The 24,309-nt window shown below is 26.9% G+C and overlaps 1 protein-coding gene across 1 annotated transcript; it reads left to right on the top strand.

Annotated features, from left to right (window-relative positions):
* The first annotated feature begins 8,335 nt into the window (after nt 1-8,335).
* Nucleotides 8,336-22,844, top strand: LOC115880250 (thyrostimulin beta-5 subunit). Its single transcript, XM_030897428.1, has 4 exons — nt 8,336-8,407; nt 20,469-20,691; nt 20,792-20,913; nt 22,618-22,844. Exons 2-4 carry the CDS (start codon nt 20,470-20,472, stop codon nt 22,757-22,759), a joined length of 486 nt encoding a protein of 161 aa, XP_030753288.1. The 5' UTR covers nt 8,336-8,407; nt 20,469; the 3' UTR covers nt 22,760-22,844.
* The last annotated feature ends 1,465 nt before the right edge of the window (nt 22,845-24,309 follow it).

Here is a 24,309-nt window from a genome sequence, read left to right as displayed (position 1 = left end):
GGAACACCCTGTATATTATTGCATTTTTGGCTTCCTTTCAGATCACTTTACATAACCCTAAGATATGAATATGATAGTTTCGATAGCTCTCAGAGACAGTTGTAACAAACCAAAATATATATTTTTCAGCCCCTCTTAAAAAATTACTTTAAAATACAAAACTGTTCTGAAATCAAACTATTTTAGGTATTTGTTTTTAGATGGTTCGTACTTCATTTTATGCTATAATAGGAATCAATCATACAGGATGTTCGTACTTATTCAAACTTTCTAAAATATAAAATAATTTTTTTCTTTTTCGTTTTAAATGGAACACTTCTGTATATTATTTTTTCAATAGACGAAGAATTAAAAAATGAACATTTTTTGTATTTAGAGTGTTTCAAAATTTTTAACGGTTTCGCAGATATTTGCGGTTTTATATTTCATATGGTATTTTCCACAGTAAATTTTTATCGAAGCCACCCAATGATTTTTCTCTCGTATTTTAACATTGAAAGCGCCATATGAAATAACACTGCGTGTATCTACGAAACCGTTAAAAATTTTGATATACTCTAAATACAAAAAATGTTCATTTTTTAACTCTCCATCTAATAAAAGAATAATATACAGGGTGTTCCATTTAAAAAAAAAAAGAAAAAATATTTTATATTTTAGAAAGTTTGGCGTAGAATATTGAACATCCTGTATGATTTACGATTACCATATTTATAACAAAGTAAGAACAGACCATTTAAAGTAATAATATAGTTAATATAAATATATAAATAAATATAGCTAATATAGTTTTTATTTCAGAACAATTCCTGTGTTTTTAATAGTTTTTTAAGAAGGGCTGAAAAATGTATATTTTTGATTTATTTTTTGTTATATCTCTGAAACTATCGAAATATGTTTATTCATACTTAGGGTTATGTAAAGTGACCTAAAAGGAAGCCAAAAATGCAATAATAGCTAGGGTGTTCTATATTGAATATGTTAGTAGATACGGCGAAATATATTTAGCCAATAAATAGAAGTTAAAACTATTACATGAAATACATTCCTAAGTACATACTTAGGTTTGCACTTAAACAAAATTCTCAAGTTTTTATTCTATGAGCTACCAACTGTCATGTTTCATTGCAGGATGACTGGACGTCGTTAAAATCAAAAGAAATACTGGTTACATGTATTATCCAACTTGGTTAACCCAATAACGGATGGGCAAACAAAATAGCATAGATATTGCCTTGAAGTAAAACTTCTTCTTACGGCCGTCTGTCTGTCTGAGGATTCATTCGGATACCTCTATCCAAATGCTGAGTTCCAATCGACCCATAATTGAAGAGTGGAAATGCCAAAGGCAGTAAGTGCCAAAATAATGTTTTCGAGATAGACGAGAAAAACACAGTAGAACTGAAACTACTAAAATTTTAAAATATCATATAAAATACATATCATACACATAAAAAATAGATGCTTTCGCTTGGCACTTGTAATTTTTCTTAGGACATGCAGCATGATATTTATTAAGTTTCTAATGCAATAACTTAATATTGAAAAATTTAGCACTTACCCCCTTTGGCTTTGGCACTCTTCAATTACGAAAAAGCTACTGACAATCTAATTAATCCTGTCAAATGTTTAACTTGCAAAGTTGAAAACTTCCTTTTTTGACCGCCTAAACGCTATGCGCGTCTGGGATGCGCGGTGACAAAATAAACTTGTCTACGAAATGCCCTATTCCACAAGCCCTCTCACTTTAGTTATTAGTTTCTCTCTGGGCTGGACCGTGTGCACCGTCGCTCACATAGCCTACCCACCAAATTTGACAATTTTTTTGTCAACATTTTTTTTAACAATCAACTTTTGACTTTTCATACGTCAGAACTAATTGTCACAGTGACATGTGTCGTATACGGTCTACAACCTAACCGCACCCTCGCACCGCCTCTAACTAAAATTAACTCTAAATTCGGAGATGTCCTATCATCTAAATAACAAAATTAATATAACCTTTTACCCTAGATCATATATACTTACGTGGATAAATCAACGCCATAAGTTTAGCATTAAAAAATATGTCCCCAACATCACGACATGTCATTTTCAAACCTTCTTTATTGCACTTATGAAACGTTCAATAGGTTTGTCTTTTTCGAGGACCTGACTTTACGCATGCGCATTAAAAGTGGCACGTATTTCCAAAATAATTACAATTTTATCCGGTTTAGACTTTGGTTTAGAAAGTACAAATTATACATTGTTATGGAAACCAACTTTTCATTGTCATCATATTGTCATAATCTTGTCATAATCATATGTAATAATGATATTTCCATTGTGTAACGACGCTTGTTTTGTGCGTTTTTTATTTTAAACATTGTATTAATTACCCTTTTATCGACCGCTTTAATATAGCCAAGGATGCAAGTGTGTTCAGTGAGAAGTTAATTTTAAGTTTGTGCAATTATATTGCTATTTTTTATTCGTTGGGTTTTAATTTTCGGGTAAATACTCGTAAAAATGACAAGAAAGTGTTTGGTGTGTGGAAATTATAATATAAATGTCCCCGAATTATCTTTTCACAGGCAAGTAAAGTATTCAGTTGTTCTTTTATGTATATTAAACCACATGCATACTTTCTGGTTAGGTTTCCTAAGAATATTGATATTCGTACGGAATGGCTAATTTATTTTTAATATATATTAATTTTTGTGACAGTAACATTCAATTATTGTTCAAATATATTCATTTTACAAATTAAATATTTAAAATTAATGTTCAAATTTGGCGCGTGGGCGATAGGTCCTCGAAAAGGATAGATAGAGTAGAAGCACCGCGTGTGCAACAAAAAAAGAAGATATATGGAAGTCGTTGATATGTTTGGGACAATTTCCATAGTGATTTACTTATCCACGTAAGTATATATGATCTAGGCCTTTTACAGCAACAATCAAATTTTAATTTTGACATTGATCGATATCCGTCAATAAAATTCACCCTTTAGAACTTTTTCTTTAATGGCTATAAGCCGGAGTAAAAGACTAATCATATAAACACTTGTTTAAATTAACAAATGTTAAATGTTAAAATTAAAATTTGATTGAGACGTATAGACGTCACCAGTTATGAAATGGTATAAAAATTGCGAAAATGTAATAGTCTAATTTCGACACAAGGGGTCGCGCCTAACTTTTTTTAATTTTAATTTAATTATCATTATTTTCAATCTATATTATTAGATTTTGTTGAATTTTGTGAATGTATAAATGTTTTCTTCTCTTTTGATATATCAGTTGCCGTCTAAAATGTCATCTTGGTATCAAAAAGTTAATTATTTCAAAGATTGTTAGTGAAAATATTAAAATTCACAAGTTATAATTAGTGATTAGAAAATTCTACTATATTTTATATTATTTCAAAAACAAAAACATTATAGCGCAAGTTTGATATGGTTCAAAACAAAAAGTGCTGTTATATTTTTCAATATTCGTTTTCAGCCGCGGAATTTTCAATGGTATTAGTGTTGTCGGATATGTTTAATTGTGAAAAAGAAATGCTGCGTTTGTATTGCAAAACTAAAAGTGGCAGTTTTATTGTGATGTAGGTAAGCGTTTGTTCATTTAATATTTAACTTTTTTCATACCTACAACAAATATACATATATTAAAATTTTATAATTCGTATTATTTAAAAAAATGTTAGAAAAAAGTCTGTAATTGACATAATTGTTAAGTAATTTATTCCATTTAAATGTAATATATTACTTTACAATTAAAAAAAATAAATTTTAAAAATATATTAAAAATACAGCTATTAATTGAAATGCTTAGTATGCGAACAAACACGAGAGGCGCTTTATTTACTTTCATTTATTAACATGACAGATTCTAAAGGGGTATGTTTTGTGAGAAAATTATAACCCCAAATCAATTGACGATTACAATTACTAAAAAGAATATGCAGTAACTTATGACATGTTGTAATAACGTGACCAATCTCTTTCATTTGGTTGGCAAGTGATTTTAAAGAGCCAATAAAGAACTAGTTTCCGTTGAATTTTAACTTTTCTTTTCTAGTTTTCTAGTTTATTAACAATTTAATGATACTCAGCTGCGTATCAGAAATATATTCTACACGAATGTAAAGATTTTACTTAAATACAGGGTGTTTCAAAAAACATGTGCCATCTCTCGTGGGAAAATTCCTTACGCAAAAAAAGATTTATTTTTCATATCATTCATAAGTTACTATGAGTAGGACATATTTTAATGCTATAAAAGCTGTCGACAAATTCACTAGGGACGTGGGTTATCACTGAAATAATTTTCTAAAAAAACATGTGCGCCACTGACTTTTTTCCTCTTATTAGTAATAGTGTGTAGGACATATAGTGCCGATTAAAAATTGTATCTAGATATTTTGTCCATTTCGATCTCCTCGATGGAATTTTATCAATCACAATTATTAGTAAAATTAAAATTAAATTAAATTAAATTAAATTAAATAAATTATTTATTTAATGTAATGTATTACTATTTTTTTTTAAATTTATAACACTGATGTCTGATGCTATTCTGGTGCTACCGACAGCAAATTCCACAAAAAAATAATGGTTTTGAAGATAATTACACTTAAAAGTTTTAACCTCCTGTAACTTTAAAACTATGCAATTCCGCACCCATATTATAACTTTTTTTACATTTTTTGATAAGGAATCAATGAGTACGTGACAACTTAATTGCATTAATTTTTTTTAAAGATTGCTATTAGAATAATTGGATTATGACAAATTAATTAAATTGCGTTTATCTCATCATGGACATCGAAATTGGCAAAATATCAATAGACAACTTTTAATCAGTATTTTATGGTCTAGACAATTTTGCTAACAAAATAAAAAAGTCAGTAGCGCACATGTTTTCTTACAATTTGAGATTAACTTTTACGGGAAATGAAGTATAGAGGTGTTTACAAATGCCCCAGTAAAATAGGATTGCCGGGCAATTGTAAACTTGATTTTGGGATAATAGTTAACATGTTAATAAGCTCCAAGATAGATATGAAAAAGACCAAAAAAGAGAAACGTTAAAAATACATTGGTTAGGTTTGTAGGAAGGAGGATAATAAACCGGGTGCGTCTCAAAAGTGGCTCGCCCCCTATAACTTTTATATTTTTTCAGATAAAAAAACGAGATTTGGTAGATATGACATAAATTAGGGTTGATTGACGTATTCAATTGTTTCTGGTCACTTTCTGTTTCACCGGTAATGACTACAACTTTTGATTTTTAAATGGCACCCTCGGTATTTTTTTATTTTATTAGATAGACATTCTGAATACAATGACGTATCATATGCCAACTTTTAACATTCTCGCTTAATAAAAAATCGTATTTTAAAATTCAATCTAGAGTGCCATGGCTATGTTAAAAACACTAATTCTTAATCAAGGAGCCTTGGAAAAATAGATTTCATCATCTAATATTTTTAGTGTCTTGTCCTAACCGGTTAAAAGATGCCCAAGTCGTATTTTTAATCATATCTCAATTTTTTAAAATAGAACGAGGGTGGTCCATTAGCATATTTGGGAAAAGCATTTTTTACGAATAATTTGATACCACATACTTCGTATTTCAAGTCAAATTTTTGTTATGAACCGCAAGTTATAATTTAAAATAAACCATATGCAAAAATGTCAAAAGTTGAGCAAAATAAAAACACTAAATCACCACAATACACCAAAACACTTTTACTTTTACACTGGACGCGCGTTTCGCTAACCATGTTAGCATCATCAGCAGATGATTATAAACTAAAGTACAATCTACAAGTTGAGCGTTTATATACTCGCTCAGTGGGCACCGAGTAGGCGTGGCAAAATCTAGAACGTTAGAAAGTTATAGCCGTTGAGCGTAACAGTTTCTGTTCAAATTTACTAGAATAAAATATTTATTTTTTGCTTGAAGCACTTGGATTTGTTTACTATTCGGACGCATTACATCTAGAAATTATCATTATACAACGCAAGATTTATCAACGTAACCATATCTTATCTGAGCTAAATGTTCTTTAAATCTAGTTAATATTGATCTTCTAGTTTTTTTTTAAAAAACTAGAAGATCAATATTAACTAGATTTAAAGAACATTTAGCTCAGATAAGATATGGTAGACCGGATAAATCTTGCGTTGCCGAACATATTGTTGATAATGAACATTGTATAGATCTTAATAATTTAAAATTAATTAAACAAGTCTCAAATTACAGGCAATTAGATGCATATGAAAGCATCAGAATTCATAAATGTAAAGATAGTATGAACAGAATCAACGGTCCAATTCCTTCAAGTTCTTTGTTCCTACTACTCTAGTGGCGGAAATCTAACTGTTACGCTCAGTTGGCTCTGACTCGGTTGGCTAGATTTTGCCACGCCTACTCGGTGCCCACTGAGCGAGTATATAAACGCTCAACTTGTAGATTGTACTTTAGTTTATAATCATCTGCTGATGATGCTAACATGGTTAGCGAAACGCGCGTCCAGTGTAAAAGTAAAAGTGTTTTGGTGTATTGTGGTGATTTAGTGTTTTTATTTTGCTGTGTAACACCAAAGGTTCCAACCCTCAACCGTAATCAAAAGTTGACATATAATATGGCATTCTATTCAGAGTATTATTTTCTATCGAATAAAGTAAAAAAATACCGAAAGTGTCATTTAAAAATCAAAAGTTGTAGTCATTTCCGGTTCCGTTAATAAATCCTAATTTATGTCGTATACTAACATACCAAATCTCGTTTTTTAACTAAAAAAATAAAAAAGTTATAGGTGTGAGCCACTTTTGAGACGCACCCGGTATTCGTTTTCCGGAAAGATAGATGTTTTTGAAATACATTAAATATTAAACAATGTCTATACCTATGTGGCGGATTCATCTCTCCAAAAAAATCCTTTATGGGTATTTCGCCACTGCACTGCAAGAAAATCTTCAAAATAAAATATTTATTTTTTGTAAACACTTCTGCGTTAAACCTAAACGGACGCTGCTTTTCAGAAGTTATGTTTATAGTAATACAAATTTGCCTAACAAAGAAAAAAATGCTTAACGTTTCGGAAAGTTATCTCTTTCCGTCGTCGGAAGCAAAAAAATACACAGAATAAAGAAAAAAAACTATTTAAAATATTTAAATTCAACTATTCGACGACGGAAAGAGATAACTTTCCGAAACGTTAAGCATTTTTTTCTTTGTTAGGCAAATTTGTATTACTGTAAACATAACTTCTGACAAGCAGCGTCCCTTTAGGTTTAACGCAGAAGTGTTTACAAAAAATAACTCTTTTATTTTGTAGATTTTCTTGCAGTGCAGTGGCGAAATACCCATAAAGGATTTTTTTGGGGAGGCCTTAAATATTTTTTGTACATTTTTGATGAAACAGTAATAAATAATTTGTCTTTATAATAAAATGTTTTATTTTGTCTCCATGGGGAAAATTGTAAACATTCAGTGATAAACTTATAGCCCAACTAAAAACAAACTTGTATAGTTCTTTTCATAGTATTAAGTAAAGTGTTTTAAAATATATACTTTTAGAATTTTCAGTGCAAACGTCAAAGTTTCAAAGTTATAGCTTGTTAAGTTATTTTTGTTAAAATCGTTTACCATTATCCCAACTAACCCTATTATATTTCGACCCTAGAAATACGCCTATAAGTTTTTTTAAAAATAGTAATATTTTTTTTAGTTTTTGGTTAAAAAACATTATTTCTTCATAATATCGCAACATATGTAGTAGATTAAATTTACAAGAAAGAAAACCCAGAAAAGATTTAGTAGTTCTCAAAATTTAAGCAAAAAAACTTTTTTTTTTGGAAATGTTCAAGTAAATAACTTGGTTATTTTGGACTTATCTGTACTTATTTCTAGGACACCCAGTATAATTACTACCGATAAACATAATATTTTTTTCAATTTAAAATAATTATTAAATGAAAATATTATTTCTAAAATTAAAAATTAATTGTTTAACATTTTTTATGTTACCATGTAAATTGAAAATCAAGAGTTAAAAATATTATCAATTAGTTAAAATTTTATTTTTCTATTTCATTTTAAATAATAGGTTTTCTCTAAGTAATATATTACCCTGGATGTTCCTAATGCATTTCTTGACACTTCCAATTAACCTTTTTACATGTTGTAATCGTCCAATGTAAGATTTTCCTCTTGAAAATACTTTAAACATTTGCCGCTCTGGCTTGAGGCGACAAACGGCGCATTCTCCAAGTACGTCACGCAATTCGCAGCGTGCCAAATTGAATATCAACTTTTTCTAAAGCCCCATTTGCTCATTTTCCATAAAACATCAACAAGTAAACACAACAAGTTGCATTCGTTCAAGATTACTCCCTTTATTAATCAAGGTAAGCGCCTATTTGTTTTTTTATATTGTACTTTCTCAGTTTTATTATTGTGTGGATTTGTCGCTCAATTCAAATTTATTTTCAGTTTTTTTATTTTATTTTTGGTATACAAAATTTTTTATCCTGTTAAAATAGTTCAAAGACTTCATAAAATTTTTGACTAATTATTATATTTAAGGACAGTCTTACGCATAATAACAATATACCAAAAACTTTACAAACTATAATTATTACTTTATCAAATTTGATATCTACACGTTAATATTTAAGGAATAGTATATTGTTTTATTAGGAGTAAAAATGACACTGATTGTGGCGAGGCTGTACCTTTAATGACATACAGAGGAGCAGCAAAAAGTAATTTTTACTCCGAATAGAACATGCTGTTTTTTTTCAAACGCCACAAATAATTTTTTAAACAATGTCAAACGTTCCAGATAATATAAAAAGATTTAAAAATAATACCTTGTATGTAATTACATATCGAGAAACTATGATTACGCTCTTTGAATTTGGCACTTTACGTCAATTTAATAATATATTTTTGTTCTTTTGTGCTTATGCGTCAAAGTGCTTCACTTTTGTGGCTATGCGTTAAACTGGCGTTTTTATATTGTCAATCACGTTGCAAAAATTAATGCTTTTGTGACGTATGAAAAAAAAAATTTGATTAATAAATTTTATATCATATTTTTTAAGTAGTTTTTGTTCTTGTTAGTTTTAGAATGCCTTTTTTTTACTCCGCAATAAATGTTGTCTTTAAAATTGGTTTTAAATATGTTTAAAAAAAAATCTCTCCTGGAGAAAATGTAAAAAAAATAAATAAATATATACACTGTATAAAAATGTGTAGGGGGTGATAAAAATCATAATATTTATAACTGTTTACATAGTAATATTAAATGCTAATTGTTTGAAAATAAACTTTAAGTGGTGAGTTAGTTTTTCATAGATATTTAACTACTGAAACAGCAAAATATTTCATGGACAGAAACTTTACAGTCAATTTGGTAATAAATCTTTATGATGATACAGGGTGTAAATAACTAAGTGCGCCAGATATAACTCCTTTATATATAGAGAAGTTTTTTATTTGATGTTTTCTTACAAAATTATATAAATATACAGGGTGGCTCTTAAATAAGTGGAAATATTTTCAGGGATAGTAATACATTTCGGCCACAGAAACACGATTATGCGTTTTTTTGCGAAAACAAATTTTGATTTTTTTTAGTGTTTAGTTAAAAAACATAATTTCTTGGTAATAATATGGCAACATAGGTAGTAGATTTTGAAGAAAGAAAACCCAGAAAGGTTCGAGTAGTTCTCAAAATTTAAGCTAAAACTTATTTTTTTGCTAATTTTCAAAGTAAAATAACTCGATTATTTTGAACTTATCTGAAAAACGGTAAAGAGAAAATATGTTTCTTATAAACACTTTTTTCCTGAAAATATTTGCGCTTATTTAAGACTCACCCTGTATCGGGTGACCTAAAATCACAAAATTATCGCATTTTTCAACAGTTCATACAAAAAAAATAATGTGTTAAACAGTTTTTTAATGTGTATTTCTAATTAAGACAAAAGGCTTATTGGAGTATGTCACATACAGGGTGTTTAAGTAACAACTCCATTTGCAATACTCAATTTTCTAATTATTTATCCCCTTCGACTTATTTTAAAACTAACTTTCTAATGTAAAACAGTCAATATAGAAACTTGTTTTCTCTATATTTTTTCTATACAGGGTGAGTCAAAGTTATGGTTTTCAGAGTCGAGTAGGATATTTCGACCCCAGAAACACGTCTATAAGGTTTATTGGCGATTTTTTTTGAAAATTTGGAAAAGTTTTTTGACTTTTTTAATATCTATAGATAGTTAAAAAAACATAATATTTCAATAATATGGTAGTAGATTAAATTTACTAGAAAGAAATCTCAGAAAAGATCCTGTGGTTTTCAAATTTTAAGCAAAAATCAGATTTTTTTTAATTTTTCAAAGTAAAAATAACTCGTTTAGTTTGAACTTATTCGAAAAACAATAAGAGGAAATATATTTCTTTTATCTAAGTATACCAGTCCTGAAAATATTTGTGCTTATTTAAGACTCATCTTATACCAAACATAAAAAAAAATTATAAAGCTATTAAAAATTTTAAAAAATGTCTCTAGAACACCACTAGAAGATTATTATTTAAACAATATTTTTTTAATAATATGTTATACAGGGTTGTTCACCACATACGACACGGAGTATTGTAGCTAAAAGGTGAGATTTTTACAAATTGTAAATTTTGGGTTCGATGAAGGACTATTAGAGGTACAATTTAAAAATAATTTTACAAGATGCAGAATGTCCCAAATAAATAAAAAATATCAAAGTTGTATTTTTTTAAACGGAACACCCTGTATATTATTACATTTTTAGTTTCTACGATTAAAATAAAGATAAATTTGAATAGGGTTTATTATACTTAAACCTTACCGTTTTTGAAATATTTTCAAATTTGTGAAATTGCAGTGATAATTTTAAGGCTTCATTTCTCCAAGGGTATCAAAGTTTTTAATACTAAATATTGACTGAAGTTTATTTACTGATCAGTTAATGTGTTGCAATAATAAAAATAATACTACCTTATACAGAGTGTCTAAAAATTTATTTTAAATAATTATTAGCTTCAAACGGCAATAACTTGTTTAATTTAAATGGAACACCCTGTATATTTAGGAGAATCAGATGCACAATTTAATTGTCTATCAAATTATATTATACCATTTTTTACCTATCTCTTTAAGTTTCCGTAGAAAATGCATTTTCTTGTAATTTAGAACTTATTTATCAATATACCCATGGACTATTGACATTTTAGATTATTTTTGAAAATGTACCAAATTTTTAAAGAGTACAGATACTAATATTGTCGATATAATTCGTTTATTTCATTAAAAAATAAAAAAAAACTGTTTAAATATTTGTTAAAAAGGATCAATTAATATGATTCCAGTATTCAAACTACATTAACTGACTGTTTGCGTTGATTAATAATAATTGCTCCAAATACTAAAAAACTGAATTTTTTATGGGCATTAGACAGCGTGATAAAAAGTAACACCTTAAAAATGATATTTTATTTTTTAATAAATGCTTATAATAACAGAGACTAATTTGATAACTTATTACTATATTGATTTCTGACTCAAATCCACATTTATTTATAATAATTTATTAACGAACACAATTAAGTATGTAATTAATTAGTATATGGGCGGAAATAATGGTGTTATATTTAATTAATGGTATACTCTTTTATAAAGATTTAAATAGTTTTCTTTTTTGCATTGTTAATGGGTTAGTAATATTATCGTTTCGCTAAAAACGATAATATTACTAGTCTGTACATTTTGTACATTTGTTGCTTTAAAACAATCTAAAATGTCAATATTCCATGGATATATTGATAAATGAGGTCTAAATTATAAGAAAATGCATTTTCTACAAAAACTTGAAGGGATAGGTAAAAAATGGTATAATACAATTTGATAGACAATTTAATTGTGCATCTGATTCTCCTAAAATATACAAGGCATTCCATTTAAATTAAAGAAGTTATTGCCGTTTGAAGCTAATAATTATTTAAAATAAATTTTTAGACACTCTGTATAAGGTAGTATTATTTTTATTATTGCAACACAATAACTGATCAATAAATAAACTTCATTAAATATTTAGTATTAAAAACATTGATACCCTTGGAGAAATGAAGCTTTAAAAATTTTACTGCAATTTGACAAAATAGAAAATTTTTCAAAAACTGTAAGGTTTAAGTATAATAAACCTTAATCAAATTTACCTTTATTTTAATCGTAGAAACTAAAAATGTAATAATATACAGGGTATTCCATTTAAAAAAATACAACTTTGATATTTTTTAGTTTTGATTATTTTTTTAGTATTGATATATTGTGGTGAACAACCCTGTATATAGCATTACACTTTTTACCTGGGTTACCTATGTTTATGCAACATGAGACTAAGATATTTATTGCGATACTGGTTCACCCTGTACAGGGTAAGTCTTAAATAAGTGCAAATATTTTTAGGGGTAGTATATTTCGGCTTCCGATACACTTATATGGGATTTTTTTTGCAAAAAAACCTAAAAATTTGAAATTTTTTGAAAAAACTTTTGGATTTTTTTTAGAAAATTAAAATACATCATTTCTTGATAATTTGCAATATAGGTAATAGATTAAATATACAAGAAAGAAAATCTAGAAAAGATTCAGCGGTTCTCAAAATGTAAGCAAAAAATATTTTTTTTTGGAAATTTTATCGGTTATTTTGTACTTATTTGAAAATCGGTAAAGAGAAAATATGTTTCTTTTATCGAGGTCTACCAGACCTGAAAATATGTGTACTTATTTATGACTCACCCTGTATATAACAAGTAAGTTTATAGAGAAACGTCATTTCCAAAAATATAATATAAAAATCTTCCTTATTTTTCAAAAGAAAGCCCCGATTACCTCCTGGCTTAAATTTATACTTAAATTAAAATATATTTTTATTTTAAAAATTAAATAAAAAAAATCTAAAGAGTATAATCTAATATTATGCTTTAGACTTTTTTGTTTATACAGGGTTGTTCACCACATACGACACGGATTTTTACAAATTGTAAGTTTTGGGTTCGTTGAAGGTCTATTAGAGCTACAATTTAAAAATATTTTTACAAGATACAGAGTGTCCCAAATAAGTAAAAAATATTATAGTTTTATTTTTTTAAATGGAACACCCTGTATATTATTCTATTTTTGGATTCTACGATTGAAATAAAGGTAAATTTGATTAAGGTTTATCACACTTAAACCTTACCGTTTTTGAAATATATTTCAATTTTATGAAATTATAGTAAAATTTTAAGGCTTTATTTCTCCCAGGGTATCGAATTTTAATACTAAATATTTACTGAAGATTATTTATTGATCAGATATTGTGTTGCAATAATAAAAATTTTACTACCTTATACAGAGTGTCCAAAAATTTATATTAAATAATTACTAGCTTTAAACGGCAATAACTTGTTTAATTTAAATGGAACACCCTATATATTTTACGTGAATCAGTAATTGTCTATGAAATTGTATTATACCATTTTTCACCCATCTCTTGAAGTTTTCGTAGAAAATGCATTTTCTTATAATTTTGACCTCATTTATCACTATACCCATGGAATATTGACATTTTAGATTTTTTATAGCACCATAATATGTACAAAATGTACAGGTGGTAAATATTGCAAGCCCATTGGCATACAAAAAAACTATTTAAATCTTTGTAAAAGAGTATACCAATTAAATATATCACCATTATTTCCTACAAAAAAACACCAAAAGTTAGTTAATTACATACTTGTAAATTGTTTTAATTAATAAATTATTCTAAATAAATGTGGATTTAACTCAGAAATCAATATAATAATAAGTTATGAAAATGAATGTCTCTGTTTTTATAAATAAGCATTCGTCAATAAATGAAATAAAATTTATAAAGTGTTACTTTTTACCACACTGTCTAATACACACATAAAATTCAGTTTTTTAGTATTTGGAACAGTTATTACTTAACAGTCAATTTAATGTAGTTTGAATACTGGGATCATATTAATTGGTCCTCTTTAACAAAAAATATTTAAACAGTTTTATTTTTATTTTTTAATTAACTAAGCGAACTATATCAACAATATTAGTATGTACCCTTGAAAATTTGTCACATCGTTAAAAATAAGCTAAAATGTCAATATTCCATGGGTATAGTGATAAATGAGGCCTAAATTATAAGAAAATGCATTTTCTATGAAAACTTGAAGAGATGAGTAAAAAATGGAACAATACAATTTGATAGACAACTGCATTGTGCATCTGATTCACGTAAAATATATAGGGTGTTCCATTTAAATTAAACAAGTCATTGCCGTTTAAAGCTAGTAATTAATTAATATAAATTTTTGGACACTCTGTATAAGGTAGTAAAATTTTTATTATTGCAACACAATATCTGATCAATAAATAATCTTCAGTAAATATTTAGTATTAAAAACTTTGATACCCTTGGAGAAATAAAGCCTTAATTTTTTTACTGCAATTTCATAAAATTGAAAATATTTCAAAAACGGTAAGGTTTAAGTGTGATAAACCTTAATCAAATTTACCTTTATTTCAACCGTAGAATCTAAAAATAGAATAATATACAAGGTGTTCCATTTAAAAAAATACAACTATAATATTTTTTACTTATTTGGGACACTCTGTATTTTGTAAAAATATTTTTAAATTGTAGCTCTAATACACCTTCAACGAACCCAAAACTTACAATTGTAAAAATCTAATCGTTTAGCTACAATATTCCGTGTCGTATGTGGTTGATAACCCTGTATAATAGATTACTATTTTTTGTCAATTATCAATTTTTACCAATGATGTTCTTTAGATAACAAACAAAAAAAATTCGTATCTAGTTCATCGATCGACTTTTTTTGATTTTTAAAATAAAATGCGAGTTTTTAAATTAGAGCATTTACATAATATTGCAAACTACGATGAGCCGGTAATAAAATTCACAGGCGGTTTACCATCATTAGAGGGATTTAAAATGTGCGTTTCATTTTTTAGTTACTACATTAGTCTCAAATTAAAACAGAAAATAAAATTTGGATATGTGGTTTACTTAAGAGTGAGGCATTATTGAAGTATTTAACAAGTTGGTTTTGATTTTTGCTGTTATATTATATTATTTAATTAAAATACAAGATGAGTCTTAAATAAGTGCAAGTATATTTCGATCCCAGATTTTCTTCTCAAAAAAAATGAAAATTTTAAATTTTCGACAAAAATTTTTAATTTTTTTTTAATTTTCAATTAAAAAATATAATATCTTGATAATATGACAACAGAGGAAGTAGATTAAATTTAAAGGAAGAAAAACCCAGCAAAAATGCAGTGGTTCTCAAAATGTTTTTTTTCAAATTTTCAAAGTAAAATAACTCAGCTATTTTAGACTTATTTGAAAAACGGTAAAGAAAAAATATGTTTGAGAATATTTGCACTTATTTAAGATTCACCCTGTATATTATTACCTATATTAAAAGAATATATAAATATAAACTTTCAATTATTTTTGAATATTCTTTTTGTAACAAGCATAACTAAATATACCCAAATAAAATGCAACACCCATAATCTTTTAGGTATATTTCATTTATTTATAAAGTTATAAATCAAATATTAACTAATTATATATAGGGGTAGATATAGTTTAATAGAGGTATAGATATTATTTAAATATAAATAATATCTATACCTCTTTTGGTAAATTTGTTTCACGAAAACGAGCTGAAAAAATATTGAAAAAAATGACAGAAAATACAATTTAACTGCAGATTAAAGTGGCAAATTACAACAACCGCTGTCGTTACCTTCTGCTGGACAGACTTTTAATTTGACTATTTAACGATAGTCATAGCTAAAAGAAATAAATTATAAATTATGACTCTATAGAATTATGAGTCTATCACGTCAATAATTTAATAGACTTGTATGTTAAACACAATAACCGTTTTCAAAATAGTTATGGGTTAACTATTAAGCATATTTTATACAAAGTCTAATAGTTACTTATTACCAACCTGATACAACTTCTATTTTTTTATTTTCTCTAAATAAAAGTGGGAGACAAAGAAAAAATACTTATAATAAATTATTATAAAATGTAAATCACAGATCGTTCAATTATGAAAATTCTAATTGCAATACTAAAATTTTAGCAATTAAATACTATCTATATACTATCTTATATGTATACTATATTTTAAGATTTTTATATTTTATATTTATTATATTAAATAGTTTTTCTTTATTTTGTTTTCGCGCTTTTGACAACAGATCTGAAGAAATATATTTCTTAAAATTTTAATTGTTCCTCTAACTTTAACTGTTTATGTTTTGTTTATTTCTAATTCAGTGGCATTTTTTAAAAAAATGTAAGCAAAACATATTTTTTATATCTGTTTAAGAGGCTAAATGTCAAAATCCTTTTGCAAAAGTATTTTGTTATTAAAATTTTTCAATTAGTAGGTCTTTATTGTGCTTTAAGTAGGTCTTTATTGAGCTTTACAATATTTTTGTTCTAAATCGAGAGAGTTTCTATTATTTCTTGAAGATATTTAAAGAAAACTTTATTTTTGTGATTTGGTCTTTACTCTTTTTCTGTTTTTATTTTGAAAGTAACGTCAAAATAAAAAAATACATTATCTCATCAAATCGATGTATTTTTTTTCGTTGTTCAAAGTTTTAGCTGTTTTCCATTTTACTTTTAATATCAGAAAACATATATGTTGTATTTATTAATTCTATACATTTATATCTTATTACTGAATACTATAGAATCTTATTATTAATTATTAAAGTTCGTGAACTTACGAATCAAAAATATAATATTTGCTTCTATAATATATATGTATATATCTTATTATTTAATAAACCAATGAAAAATTATACTATTATCTGATATATCATGTATAAATATTACTGTGTATTAATAGGAGTGGTGCATTAATAAGTTTAAAACTGACAGAAATCCCAATGAGGAATACTACTTTTATTTACAAATAGACCAAATAAATTCTTGCTTTGATAACTTGGTGTATTCAAAAATATTTAAATTGCCATTTCAGCGACACTAAACTCATTTTACTTCTGTGTGACTTCCAAATAGAGTTATTTAAATTAGTATATAAAATGTATCAATATTTTCAACCAAGAATATAATTTAATAAAGTTTCCTGAAATTCAGTATCTAACTGATTAGTTTCAATGTAAAATCCTTGTATTTCAAGTTTTTGAAAACATCCATTTAAACTACCAGCAGTTTTAAAATAATAAAACATTTAATTTATGTTACACCTTGTTTCAGTTTATTCAACAGTTTGGTTAACATAAATCACAATTTTAAAACAAAACTTTTATATAGTTTAAAATATCGGCTTGTATATTTACAGAATGATCTACCAAATAATATTTTATCTGCTAATACTTACGGCTGCAGTAAAACCACAAAGTATCATTGAAGCGAGTGGTTTAGATAATTTTGACGAAGACAAAACTAAAAAAAAATATAAATAATATCTATACCTCTTTTGGTAAATTCGTTTCACACAAATTGGCTGAAAAAATATTTAAAAAATGACAGAAAATACAATTTAACTGCGGATTAAAATGACAAATAACAACAGTCACTGTCGTGTATTCTCTTGGTGGACAGACTTTATAATTTTAATTTGACTATTTAACGACAGTCATAGATAAAAGAAATAAATTATGACAATGAGTCTATCACGTGAATAACTTAATAGACTTGTATGTTAAATACAATAAGTGTTTTAAAAACAGTTATGGTTTTACTATTAAGCATATTTTATACAAATTCTAATAATCACTTATTACCGACCTGATGCAACTCTTATTTTTTTTAGTTTATTTAAGAGAAAAGTGGGAGACAAAGGAAAAATACTTATAATAAATTATTATAAAATATGAATCCGAGATCGTTCAATTGTGAAAATCCTAACTGCAATACTAAAATTTTAGCAATTAACTATCGTAGATATTTAATACTAAACATTTATATATTTTATGTTTATTATATTAAATATATTTTTTTTTTATTTTGTATTTATGCTTTTGACGACAGATTTGAAGAGATATATTTCCTAAAATTTTAATTGTTTGTTTTTGGTTAAGCAAATTTGTTTACAGGTATAAAGCCACTGTTCTAACTCTTAATAGTAGATTATTTTCTTTTATCTATGGTTCTAACTCACTGACATTTTCGGAAAAATAACTATACATTTATAGTTTTCTGTTTAAGTGGCTAAATGTCAAAACCTTTTTGCAAAAGTATTTTGTTATTGAAATTTTTCAATTTTTAAATCAATTTTTAAAAAATCACAGGCTTGTGAGTATCAGTTTCCTGTATTTAGTGTCAACAATAACACTTTATAAGAATGTCAACCATAAAAGATAATACAGAATTACAGAGACAATACACAATTACAGAGAAAAAACTAGGTCTTTATTGAGTTTTACAATATTTTTTTGTTCTAAATTGAGAGAGTGTCTATTATTTCTTGAAGATATATTTAAAGAAAACTTTATTTTTCTGATTTGGTGTTTACCCTTTTTCTGATTTTATTTTAAAACTAACATCAAAATAATAAAATAAACACATTATCTCCGCAAATCCATGTAATTTTTTTCTTTGTTCAAAGTTTTAGCAGTTTTCTATTATCAACGACTGTGTTTAATAGCAGCAACATATCAGAACATAAATAGAATATTATGTTGTATTTATTAATTCCATATATTTATGTCTTATAACTGAATACTATAGAAACTATATACAGAGTCCTTTTTATGTATAAAAACGGTCGATTATTAGGTAAAATATAGGAGGTACCGCAAAAAGTTAAATACAAATGTTATAGGATTTTTAAATATCTATTAGCGAGTAATAAATTTAAGTATACAAGGTCGGTCATAAAGTGGTGGCCCACAAAAGATTCATTTTTTTAAATAGAACCTCCTGTATATTATTGCATATTTCAATTCTTACTTCAATTCTAAGCAAAAATCGAAATACACAAAATGTACCGCAAATCAACCGTTTCCGAGTTATTGACTTTTGAAAATATTACTTAAACAATTTGATTTAATTAATTTCGATACGTTCAATTTCATTTAACGATCCCATTCTGCCGAAACTGTAATACTTAATAATATTTGTCATTAGTTCTCAAGTTAGCATTTATAGATGTATAAAATGAGATGATATCAAGTCTGGAAATTACAAAATTTTTGTTTAACATTCCAATTCTTCAATTATTGTACATTGTGTATTACGATTATTGTGTATTATGAGATTGAAGGAAGAATTGAAATATGCAATAAAATATACAGGAGGTTTCATTTAAAAAATATAAAATTTGAAGTTCCACAACTTTATGACCAACCCCGTATACTTAAAATTACTAGTAGCTAATAGCGATTTAAAAACCCATTACAACAGTATCACAGTTTCGGCAGAATGGCATCATTAAATGAAATTGAACATATCGAAATGAATTAAATAAATTTGTTTAAGTGATATGTTCAAACTTCAATAACTCGGAAACGGTTGGTTTGAGGTACATTGTGTGTATTTCGATTTTTGCTTAAAATTGAAAGAAGAATCGAAATATGCAATAATATACAGGGTTCTATTTAAGAAAAATAAAACCTTGATGTGCCACGACTGTATGACCAACCCTGTATACATAAATTTATTACTCGCCAATAGACATTTAAAAACTCTATAAATTTTGTATTTAACTTTTTGGGGTACCTTGTATATTTTATCTAATAATCGACCGATTCCATACATAACAGCAACCGTGTATTATTAATTTTTAAACTTCGTAAACTTACGAATCAAAAATATAATATTTGCTTCCAATATCTATGTATATCTTATTATCTAACAAACCAAAATGGAAAAGTATATTTTTATCTGATATATCATGTATAAATATTAGTGTGTATTAATAGTACTGTATATTAATAAGTTTAAAACTGACAGAAATCCCAAAAGACTGGAAAAACTTACTTTTATTTACAAATAGACCAAATAAATCCTTGCTTTGATAACTTGATATATTCAAAAATATTTAAATTACCATTTCAGCGACACTAAACTCATTTTACTTCTGTGTGACTTCCATAGAAAGTTGTACTAAGAAAATAATTTAATGTAGTTTCCTGAAATTCAGTAACTGATTCGTTTCAAAGAAAAATCCTTGTATTGTAAGTTTTTTAAACTTCCATTTAAACTACCAGAAACTTTAAAAATAATAAAACATTTAATTTATGTTACACCTTGCTTCAGTTTATTCAAAAGTTTTGTTAACATAAATTTCAATTTTAAAACAAAACTTTTATATAGTTTAAAATATCGTCTTGTACATTTACAGAATGATCTGCCAAATCATATTTTATCTGCTAATACTTACGGCTGCAGTAAAACCACAAAGTATCATTGAAGCGACTGGTTTAGATAATTTTGACGAAGACAGAACTTTAAAATGCAACAAGAGACTTTACACATACAGGGTGTCGCAATTTGATCAAAATGGAAAGGAATGTTGGGATGTTTTAAGTGTGATGGCTTGTTGGGGCAGATGTGACTCTAATGAGGTAGTCAATACACACTTTTTACGTACTTAATTTTTTTTCTATGTAATCCTAAAAAGCGTAGCATTTTTTAAGGACATAAACAGAAATGATATAATTTTAGATACCTGATTTTCGTTTCCCATACAAGAAGTCAAATCATCCAGTATGTGTTCACTACGGAAGGAATAAAGCTTTTGTAATCTTAAGGAATTGTGAGGAAGGTGCTTTGCCTTCTGCTGCAAGGTAATACATATACAGGGTGTCCCAGACTGGGCGTGCATTAAAAGTTTCTAGAAAACATCAATATCTGGATCAGACATATTATTTTAAATGGGTACACAAGAGTTTTTGAGAAAAAAATATTCAAAATTTTTGGAGGAAAAAAAATGCCTGTCAAAGAAATCAGTATAGCATAAACGACAAATTTAGTGATTACCACAGCCACTGTGGCATAAAGAGAAGGCATGTGGCTATGTATTTCAAAAATTAAATTATTCGAATGCCATATAATATTTACCGCAGCTTTTACGGAATTGAGTGATTAAAAAATTATCAAAAATCATTTTTTCGAATGAAACCCCACTTTTTTACTTCACTAGTAAAAAGATTTTTTAATTCGTTACTTTTTCATTATGTTCCAATACCTAAAGTAAATCGTTTTTAAGAATAAAGCTTTAAAAAAAATAATCGGTAGTATATCTCCTTGTCAAACAGTAATGTGAAAAAAATCTTCGATCTAGATATTATAGTTCTCTAGAAACATCTCTTGCACGCTTAGCCTGGGACACCCTGTATATATAGTATAGAGAAAGTTTCCATCTTCTTCTATTAGTTACTGTTTCTTTTTTATCTACTTCTCTCTATACTATAGAGATAGGTCTATAGTATAGATATCTATATGTACTAATAAACTTGACAATTTAATACTAGACTTTGGTATAGTATTAGGTGTTCAAAAAATAAGTTTAATTCAATAGTTATGTCAACTGAAATAAACTATTTTTAGACATAAGTATTTGAGTTTAATGCAATCGGCAATCTTTATCTAAAATTTTCATTTTAAAATTCTTTATTTACTTGTCTACAATTGTTCGTGAAAAGTTGTTTTATTTTTTATTATTTTCTGGCAAATATTTATCTATTTATTTTATATTTAACTTACTCTTCCACTTAAAAAACACAACGTAAAAAAACAAGTAAATTATTAAATTAAAAATATCGAAAACATTATGATTAGATGTTAATACTTTAATATCACTAAAATCGTATCAAATAAGTTAATTAAGATACCGTATGATCGATAAAAAAAATGGTATCAAAGACGGCCCTATAATGACAATCGATGATAAATTTTAACAAGGTCAGTCTCTAGAAGTCGCATACTAAAAATTCACATAAAACTTGTTAAAAACTAAAACTAATTATAGAAAGATTAAAAAGGATAGAACGTTTCCAGACACACAAATTTATTTTTAAGAAGTTAATAACTAAAAAACTTTCAAAATTAAAAATCAATTTTAAACGATATAAAAATAAATTATACCTTCTAAGGCCAACTGGCCGTAAGTGCTATTAAAAAATAAAGAGGAGTATAAACCAAGTAAATGCCGTCTATAGCTTGATTTTTTTCTCAAATCGCCAAAATTTTTATCGATTTTTATTCCCTACCCGTCTTTAACGCGGTTTTTTATTGATCGTATGGTATATTGTTAATTAACTAATTTTATTTCTTATGCCGACTTGATGCTACTCGTATTTTGTGTAATTTATCTAAAATAAATTAAAATAGAGAGATATAAAGAAAAATGTACATAAAATAAATTATTATAAAACGTGCATCATAGATTGTTCAATTATGAAAATTCTAAAAATGAAAATTCTAAAATTTTCAATTAAATACTACCATAAATACTTAATACTCAACTTTATTATATTTTATTTTTAAAGGTACGAATACTACGAAGCGGCCGATTGTAAATGCCAGCAATGCTCTTCTTTGGATACCAGTTGCGAAGGTCTCCGGTACAGATCACAACGTTCCGAACCGGATGCTGGATTTAAAAGGATCATCAGAAATTATTTCTATTAACATTCTGAATACCGTCGTCCAATTTAGTTCAATAATATATATGTAATTTCTGTTATTTATGTTATTTAAGTTATTGAATAAATAAAAAAGCAACATTAAACATATTTTTCAATTTATTATTGTTTCATTTACCATCAATATTTCCTAGCTTTACGGTTTTTTAGAGTAACAAATATAATTACAAATTATTAAATAATTATCATTGGTAGTTATATTTGTTCGTATATTATTATTTGTAATAATTGTATTTGTTACTGTAAAAAACCGTAAATAATTATATAATTACCTAACTACATCACCACGTCACTATATAAAGCACACTTTATTTGTTAACATATTTAACCCTTATAATAAATACCTTAATTTGAGTCCAAGGATCCAATCTTAGATCTGACATACCCTGTACATTTTAAAATCATTTTAAACTAAGCACAATGCCTTCCCACATATACCTATAAAATATTTTGTTTCTACATCTTTCCGTTTTCGTAGAATCAACCGAGGCGAATAAGGTGCGCCAACCTGTATAGAAGTATTTTTATATAAAAAACCGATCTCTTTAATTTTGCAAGACAGTTTAAAAACTGCAATTATGTCTCTTTGTTGAAAAATATAGAAAATAGTACTTTAGAAATAAAGATAGTAATGCTACAGAAGAGGCGTTGCCATCAATCGGACACAGAAGGCTAAACTTTACCCAGAATGGTCCTTTCAATTGACAACAGAACCCTTAGTACACTTATAACATTAAATGACATAGAAATAGTAGGAGTATAATGTTTAATTTATAAAAATACAGGGTGAGTCTTAAATAAGTGCAAATATTTTTAGGGCCGGTAAATCTCGATAAAAGAAACATATTTTCTTTTTTTACCGTTTTTCAAAAACGTCCAAAATAACTGAGTTAATGTGGTAGATTTGCGTCCTAGGCAAAAGATGAGCCTGATAATGTAACAACGACGTCACCTAGAATACATTTTCCTTAAAGGAATAAAATGCTCATTGTGTTTACTCCGAAAATTTAAAAAAATGCTTAAATTTTGAAAACCACTGAATCTTTCTTGGGTTTTCTTTCTTGTAAATTTAATCTATTACCTATGTTGCCATATTATCAAGAAATTATGTTCTTTAACTAAAAACAAAAAAAAACAATTTTTCAAAATTTTATTTTCGCGAAAAAAACATTCATATAATCGTGTTTCTGAGACCGAAACATACTATCCTTGAACATATATGCACTTATTTAAGAAAGACTTCTCTGTATATATCTACAATCTATTATAGTATAAGTAAAATAACTAACGTACCAAATTTATTAAAGTAATAAAATCACTTTGCAATAATACTATTAAAGTTATAGACGGAGAGCTGGCTACATAAAAAACCTTATCATCATTACATGGCTGATTTTTTGTACAAAGTATCCTTTTGTGTAGCCATTGTGAAATAGTCATGTCTGCCAGCGCGATCCCGGGGCTTAAAGCGGGGGCGGCCAATCGAAAGGGTGAAATTTTGGCACTAAAAATATTATAAGGTACACGGGTTATAAT

The sequence above is a fragment of the Sitophilus oryzae genome, unplaced genomic scaffold (assembly GCF_002938485.1).
Source record: "Sitophilus oryzae breed Bouriz unplaced genomic scaffold, Soryzae_2.0 scaffold_1620_pilon_pilon, whole genome shotgun sequence".
NCBI lineage: Eukaryota > Metazoa > Arthropoda > Insecta > Coleoptera > Curculionidae > Sitophilus > Sitophilus oryzae.
This window is presented reverse-complemented; position numbering and strand designations above follow the sequence as displayed.

What these genes read in the sequence shown, in the direction of transcription:
- LOC115880250 (XM_030897428.1), top strand. Translation starts at nt 20,470, where the DNA reads ATGATCTGCCAAATCATATTTTATCTGCTAATACTTACGGCTGCAGTA. An exon ending in GCAGATGTGACTCTAATGAG is followed by an intron (nt 20,692 to 20,791) that starts GTAGTCAATACA and finishes ATATAATTTTAG; the next exon opens with ATACCTGATTTTCGTTTCCC. An exon ending in GCTTTGCCTTCTGCTGCAAG is followed by an intron (nt 20,914 to 22,617) that starts GTAATACATATA and finishes TTATTTTTAAAG; the next exon opens with GTACGAATACTACGAAGCGG.